The sequence below is a fragment of the Amblyraja radiata genome, chromosome 19, assembly GCF_010909765.2.
Source record: "Amblyraja radiata isolate CabotCenter1 chromosome 19, sAmbRad1.1.pri, whole genome shotgun sequence".
NCBI lineage: Eukaryota > Metazoa > Chordata > Chondrichthyes > Rajiformes > Rajidae > Amblyraja > Amblyraja radiata.
The window spans coordinates 3,202,620-3,210,661 of record NC_045974.1 but is presented as its reverse complement, the minus strand read 5'-3'; the positions used below and the strand labels follow the sequence as shown (position 1 = coordinate 3,210,661).

Genomic DNA, 8,042 nt, shown 5'->3' with positions numbered 1-8,042 from the left:
CCTGCCCCGTCCCGTCCTGTCCTGTCCTGCCCCGTCCTGTGCAGCCCCGGCCCGCGGTCACCGCGCCCATTATTACCCGGCCTGGTCTGACCTGACCTGTCCGCCTCGACGGGACTGCGCCTGCGCCTGCGCCGCCGCCCCTCCCCCTGTCCTGTCAGCCGGCATCGACTGCGCCTGCGCCGCCGCCCCTCCCCCTGTCCTGTCAGCCCGGCATCGACTGCGCCTGCGCCGCCGCCCCTCCCCCTGTCCTGTCAGCCCGGCATCGACTGCGCCTGCGCCGCCGCCCCTCCCCCTGTCCTGTCAGCCTGGCATCGACTGCGCCTGCGCCGCCGCCCCTCCCCCTGTCCTGTCAGCCCGGCATCGACTGCGCCTGCGCCGCCGCCCCTCCCCCTGTCCTGTCAGCCCGGCATCGACTGCGACTGCGCCTGACAGCCCGGCATCGACAACGCCACCGCCGTCTGCATCCAGGCAACACCCCCTCAAGTGCGCATGCTCACCGAGCGTCGCTGTGACGACCTGAACGCCGCCATCTTTGATAAAGGCACAACATGTCCATTAAACTGAAATCAAAGGTGGACAAAAGTGCTGGAGAAACTCAGCGGGTGCAGCAGCATCTATGGAGCGAAGGAAATAGGCAACGTTTCGGCCCGAAACGTTACCTATTTCCTTGTGTGTGTGTGTCTGCGTGTGTGGAGCAGCAGCAACGCGGCCGCGGGTCGACGCTTTCTGGGCGGCGCGGGGAGCCGTAGCGGTGCCGCGCGTGCGCAGTGGGCAGTGAGCTGGGCCGCCGCCATGAGCCGCAGCTACAACGACGAGCTCGCCTTCATCGACAAGATCAGCACCAACTGCTGGCGCATCAAGCATGGCTTCGTGCCCAACATGCAGGTCCGCCTCCCCTCACCCCCCCCACCCCCATCCTAAAACAGGGCAAGAGATTTCCCCTCTCCCACACCCTAACACGAGGGCTGTGGCCTGTCGTTCTCCTCACTCTTGGACCTCAGTGATCCCCAACACACAGCCCTCGTTGCCCTCCCCCCATATCTCCTCCCCGCCTCCCTCCCATATCTCCTCCTCCCCGCCTCCCTCCCATATCTCCTCCTTCCCCCCCCCCCCATATCTCCTCCCCGCCTCCCTCCCATATCTCCTCCTCCCCGCCTCCCTCCCATATCTCCTCCTCCCCGCCTCCCTCCCATATCTCCTCCTTCCCCCCCCCATATCTCCTCCTTCCCCCCCCCCATATCTCCTCCTTCCCCCCCCCATATCTCCTCCTTCCCCCCCCCATATCTCCTCCTTCCCCCCCCCATATCTCCACCCCGCCTCCCTCCCATATCTCCTCCTCCCCGCCTCCCTCCCATATCTCCTCCTCCCCGCCTCCCTCCCATATCTCCTCCTTCCCCCCCCCATATCTCCTCCTTCCCCCCCCCTCATATCTCCTCCTTCCCCCCCCCCATATCTCCTCCTTCCCCCCCCCCCCCATATCTCCTCCCCGCCTCCCTCCCATATCTTCCACCCCCATCTCCGCCCCCCCCCCCGGCCAAACCAGGGCGTTAACTACACCTTGCTCTGACGCTCCTCCTTCCAAGGTAAAGTGGTCCCCCCTCCTCAAAAAGCAGGCGTGCCACATCCTCACGCGCTCCTACCCAGGGTCTACCCCCCCCCCCCCCCCCCCCCTCCTGGGCCACAGCACGGATTGTGGCAGAAACCGACTGGTGTTTGTACTGAACCTAATTTCTTAAACACTGACACGCTTTTGCTGTGTTGCAGGTGGAAGGGGTGTTTTATGTCAATGAGACCTTGAAAAATTTGATGTTTGATGAACTTCGAAACTCGTGCCGTGGGGGAGGTAAGAACAAGTTGCAAGAAGCTGATGATGTTGCGCTTGAGTAGAGGAGTGAGGCTGCAGCACACAAACAGTGCTAGCGTGTGGACACCATCAGACGTTGCACTCCACGTTAGTGCTGATTTGGACACTGAAACACGTCTTGTATCTTATGAGCCACCTATCGACAAATATGACACTGGTAGAGTGATACATAGTGGAAACGGGCCCTTCGGCCCAACTTGCCCACACGTCCAACTTGCCAACAATGTCCCAGCTACACTAGTCCCACCTGCCTCTGCTTGGTCCATATCCCTCCAAACTTGTCCTATCCATGTACCTGTTTAACTGTTTCTTAAACGTTGGGATAGTCCCAGCCTCAACTAGCTCATCTGGCAGCTCATTCCATACACCCACCCCCCTTTGTGTGAAAAAACTACCCCTCAGATTCCTATTAAATCTTTTCCCCTTCATCTTGAACCTATGTCCTCTGATCCTCGATTCACCTACTCTGGGCAAGAGACTCTGGTCATCTACCCAATCTATTCATCTCATGATTTCATATACGATGTCTTTGGTGTGGCAGCATAGCCTTTACACATCCTCTGAACATCTGTGGAAAATACTGCTTGAGGATCAGTCCACCAGACTGCTGCAAGCACGTGGTCAACAGGACATCAATGATCCATGCCCCACGATGCAGTTCAGAGATAGACGCTACCTACAACAGGCGATTAAACAAGTCTCACTATAATGGGTCTGTCCCACTTAGGCGACTTTTTCGGCGACTGCCGGCACCCATCATAGGTCGTTGCAAGTCGCCGAAAATCTTCAACATGTTCAAAACTCTTGAGGATTGGCGGGTAGCAAACGTAACCCCACTTTTTAAGAAGGGAGGGAGAGAGAAAACGGGGAATTACAGACCAGTTAGTCTAACATCGGTAGTGGGGAAACTGCTAGAGTCAGTTATTAAAGATCGGATAGCAGCACATTTGGAAAGTGGTGAAATCATTGGACAAAGTCAGCATGGATTTACGAAAGTTAAATCATGTCTGACGAATCTTATAGAATTTTTCGAGGATGTAACTAGTAGCGTGGATAGGGGAGAACCAGTGGATGTGGTGTATCTAGACTTCCAGAAGGCTTTCGACAAGGTCCCACAAAAGAGATTAGTATACAAACTTAAAGCACACGGCATTGGGGGTTCAGTATTGATGTGGATAGAGAACTGGCTGGCAAACAGGAAGCAAAGAGTAGGAGTAAACGGGTCCTTTTCACAATGGCAGGCAGTGACTAGTGGGGTACCGCAAGGCTCAGTGCTGGGACCCCAGCTATTTACAATATATATTAATGATCTGGATGAGGGAATTGAAGGCAATATCTCCAAGTTTGCGGATGACACTAAGCTGGGGGGCAGTGATAGCTGTGAGGAGGATGCTAGGAGACTGCAAGGTGACTTGGATAGGCTGGGTGAGTGGGCAAATGTTTGGCAGATGCAGTATAATGTGGATAAATGTGAGGTTATCCATTTTGGTGGCAAAAACAGGAAAGCAGACTTTTATCTAAATGGTGGCCGATTAGGAAAAGGGGAGATACAGCGAGACCTGGGTGTCATGGTACACCAGTCATTGAAAGTAGGCATGCAGGTGCAGCAGGCAGTGAAGAAAGCGAATGGTATGTTAGCTTTCATAGCAAAAGGATTTGAGTATAGGAGCAGGGAGGTTCTACTGCAGTTGTACAGGGTCTTGGTGAGACCACACCTGGAGTATTGCGTACAGTTTTGGTCTCCAAATCTGAGGAAGAACATTATTGCCATAGAGGGAGTGCAGAGAAGGTTCACCAGACTGATTCCTGGGATGTCAGGACTGTCTTATGAAGAAAGACTGGATAGACTTGGTTTATAAGATAAGTTTTTTTGGCCTTCCATCACAGCAATGTGATGGATGTTTATGTAAATTATGTTGTGTCTTGGGTCTATTTGTTTGTAATGTATGGCTGCAGAAACGACATTTCGTTTGGACCTCAAGGGGTCCAAATGACAATAAATTGAATTGTAATTGTAATTGTATTGTAATACTCTCTAGAATTTAGGAGATTGAGAGGGGATCTTATAGAAACTTACAAAATTCTTAAGGGGTTGGACAAGCTAGATGCAGGAAGATTGTTCCCGATGTTGGGGAAGTCCAGGACAAGGGGTCACAGCTTAAGGATAAGGGGGAAATCCTTTAAAACCGAGATGAGAAAAACATTTTTCACACGGAGAGTGGTGAATCTCTGGAACTCTCTGCCACAGAGGGTAGTTGAGGCCAGTTCATTGGCTATATTTAAGAGGGAGTTAGATGTGGCCCTTGTGGCTAAGGGGATCAGAGGGTATGGAGAGAAGGCAGGTACGGGATACTGAGTTGGATGATCAGCCATGATCATATTGAATGATGGTGCAGGTTCGAAGGGCCGAATGGCCTACTCCTGCACCTAATTTCTATGTTTCTATGTTGAAAATCCAGCGGCGACCAGCACAAGGTACGACTCTTTGGGCGACTACTCACGATCATACAGGCTTCACCCCGCGACATGATGTCGCCTGTATGATCGTGAGTCGTCTCCTCAGTCGCCCAAAGAGTCGTAGATGTCTTTCTGGTCGCCGCTGGATTTTCAACATTTTTTTAAAAAAATTATTTTTATTAGAAGTACAGTAAATTACAGTAATACACATCACATATATCTTATTACATTTTGTTGTACCATTTCGTTTTTCGAGCTTTAAAAAAGGTAGAAATAAAAGAAGTAAGGAAAGTGAGCAAGAATCGTGAAGGTGCAGGAAAGTGTCGGGAAAAGAAAGCCCCTTAGGGAAGAAGATAGAGAAGGAATTAAAGAAAGGAAATAAGACCCTAGAAAGAAAAGAAAGAAAAAGGAAAAACAATCGCTCTATTGTAACACAAAACTCCGCAAAAAAGGATATACCAACCGTGTTTTAAATTTTTTTTATTTTATACCCCACGTTACCAGATCCTGGTACCATTTATATTTTAAATTACTATTGCACCTTATGCTTGTAATAGTGCCATAAATGCAGACCACGTCTTTTGGACGTGGTCTGCTTTGCCTGCTAGGAGGAGTCATCTCTTCCAGGTGTAGATTTTCAACATATTAACGTTTAACTGGTCCTCGTCCTTTTACAATGGAACTAGTAAAATTCTGAGTTGCCGGGAGTTAGATGGTTTGCGTCGTTTACATGTCCTGTTTTTACTTCTGTTGGTACATTGGATTGCATCTTGCATCTGTAGGAAATCTAACAAGCTTAATCTTCTGTCTTGTTCTAGGTGTGGGTGGCTTCCTGCCAGCTATGAAGCAGATTGGCAACGTGGCAGCCTTACCGGGGATAGTCCATGTGAGTCGGTCAACAACTAACTACAATTTGCTGCGAAGAACAATGTTAGGGTGCGCGTGCAGTTGGTAGAGCCGCTGCCTCACAGCAACAGAGATCCTGACCTCTGGTGCTGCCTGTGTGGAGTTTGCACAGTCTTTTCGCTGACTGGAAATCCTTATGGCTCAGCAATTAGATCACAGGCTTGATGTCTACTGCATGCAACAAAGCTTTTCACCGTACCTTGGTAGACACGACAGCAGTAAACTATACTGAACGTTCTTCCTGTGACCACGTGGGGTTCCTCCGGGTGCCCCGGTTTGCTCCCACATCCCAAAGACGTGCGGGTTTGTAGGTTAATTGACCAATGTGTGTAGGGAGCGGATGAGAAAATGGGATAATGTAGAACTCGTGAACGTTGGATCGATTGTTGGCATGGACTTGGTGGGTTGAAGGACCTGTTTCCGTGTTGCATCTCTAAACTAAAACGCAACTTTTAAAAAAAAATGCAGGATTATATACAAACTTGAAATCTCACCGTATTGGTCATTACACAAGATCACAGTTGGATGCATGCTTCAAAATGATCAAATAAAAATCCCGGTCCTTTACACAAAGGGTGGTGGGTGTATGGAACGAGCTGCCAGAGCAGGTAGTTGAGGCTGGGACTATCCCAACGTTTAAGAAACATTTAGACGGGTGTACGGACAGGTTAGGTTTAGATGGATATGGAACAAAAGCAGGCAGATGGGGCTAGTTTAGATGGGGCATGTTGGTTAGCATGAGCAAGTTGAACCAAAGGACCTATTTCCACTCAATAACTCTATGACCCGAAGCGTCACCTATCCATGTTCTTGCAGAGGTAGAGTTGCTGCCTTACTGCGCTTGCAGAGCCGCAGACCTGGGTGTTGTCTACGGAGTTTGTACGTTCTCCCCGTGACCTGCGTGGGTTTTCACCGAGATCTCCAGTTTCCTCCCACACTCCAAACACGTACAGGTTTGTAGGTTAATTGGCTTTTCATAAATGCAAATTGTCCCTAGTGTGTAGAGGATAGTGTTAATGTGCGGGGATTGCTGATCGGTGGGCCGAAGGGCCTGTTTCCAAGCTGTATCTCTAAACTAAACTACTGAAACAATTTTATTGAAACTTGATTTTCTTTCTAAAGAAATCCATTGGACTTCCTGATGTCCATTCAGGCTACGGGTTTGCAATTGGGAACATGGCAGCGTTCGATATGGATGACCCACAGGCTGTCGTATCCCCAGGTAATAAAACTATCGTGATGTTTGTATATATAAGAGGCAACCTCATTGACACTTACCGAATAGTGACAGGCCTGGGTACAATGGATGTGGAGAATAGATACAAAATGGTGGAGAAACTCAGCGGGTGAGGCAGCATCTATGGAGCGAATGAAATAGGCGAACCCTCTGAGTTTCTCCACCATTTTGTGTCTACCTTCGATTTTACCAGCATCTGCAGTTCTTTCGTAAACATGGATGTGGAGAGGATGTTTCCACTAGTGGGAGAGTCTAGGACCAGTGGACACAGCCTCAGAATAAAAGGACGTACCTTTAGGAAGGAGGTGAGGAAAACATTTCTTTAGTCGGAGGGTGGTGAATCTATGAAATTCATTGCCACAGAAGGCTGAGGAGGCCATGTCAATGAATATTTTTAAGGCAGAGATAGATAGAGTCTTGATTAGTGCGGGTGTCGGGGGTTACGGGAAGATGGCAGGAGAATGGGGTTAAGAGGGGAAGATAGATCAGCCATGATTGAAGGTGGAGTAGGCTTGATGGGCTGAATGGCCTTATTCTTCTCCTATCACTTATGAACTTATGAACATCGAGTGCGGTTAGCATTAGTTGTGAAGTGCTGAATCAGTTGAAGATCGGGAGCTTTTTTCTAATCCGTCTTCCCTGTGCCTCATCTGGATTTGCGCTAATTTTTCCCCTTTTCACCCCCTCCCTGTCCCCTTCCATGTCTATTCCTTCCTTTAGCTTCACAACCTGCACCTCTGCTGTCCTTCTCTCACTTTGTGTCTTTTCGTCACTGGCGTTTGTCCAACCATCTACCAACCATCTACCTATCAAAGGCACCCCTCATCTATATCCATCTATCACTTGCCAGAGGAAAGAGTCTAAGCATTGTCTAAGTTTTTGTGCGATCAGTAGTTTGACAATAGACAATAGGTGCAGGAGTAGGCCGTATGGCCCTTCTAGCCAGCACTGCCATTCAATGTGATCATGGCTGATCAGGGCTCTCAAAAACTTTTTTTCCCTGTTGCCAGCCGGGCAACCATGACAGCTTTTTAGGTTGCCAAATGACAGTTTAGGTGGTCATTTAAGACGGTTTGCATGACTCGTGCGATAATGTGCTCGGACGAAGTGCGTCGCTACCAGTCGGAATTATGCTCAATGAAGCATTCACATATTATGTTCAAGAAGAAACTGCAGATGCTGGAAAATCGAAGGTAGACAAAAGTGCTGGAGAAACTCAGCGGGTGAGGCAGCATCTATGGATCGAAGGAAATAGGCAATGATTCAGGCCGAAATCCATCAGTCTGAAGAAGGGATTTGGCCCGAAACGTTGCCTATTTCCTTTGCTCCATAGATGCTGCTGCACCTGCTGAGTTTCTCCAGCACTTTTGTCTACATTCACATATTATTTCTGATTCAAATAACTCACAAACTAAACATATTCACCAATCAAGACATGTTGGGGTAGTCCAGAACCAGGAGCTACAGTTTAAGAATAAGGGGTAAGCCCAGAGAGTTGTGAGTCTGTGGAATTATCTGCCTCCGAGGGTGGTGGAGGCCGGTTCTCTGGATGCTTTCAAGAGAGAGCTAGATAGGGCT

General features: G+C 49.4%; 1 protein-coding gene across 1 annotated transcript in view; it reads left to right on the top strand.

The window, feature by feature from the left end:
• The first annotated feature begins 757 nt into the window (after nucleotides 1–757).
• rtcb (RNA 2',3'-cyclic phosphate and 5'-OH ligase) overlaps nucleotides 758–8,042 on the top strand; it is a 116,431-nt gene continuing 109,146 nt past the window's right edge. Inside the window, exons 1-4 of the mRNA XM_033037457.1 lie at nucleotides 758–885; nucleotides 1,765–1,843; nucleotides 5,140–5,207; nucleotides 6,350–6,449. Of these exons, the coding sequence (XP_032893348.1) occupies nucleotides 793–885; nucleotides 1,765–1,843; nucleotides 5,140–5,207; nucleotides 6,350–6,449 (340 nt within the window). The 5' untranslated portion in view covers nucleotides 758–792. The remainder of the gene's footprint in view (nucleotides 886–1,764; nucleotides 1,844–5,139; nucleotides 5,208–6,349; nucleotides 6,450–8,042) is intronic.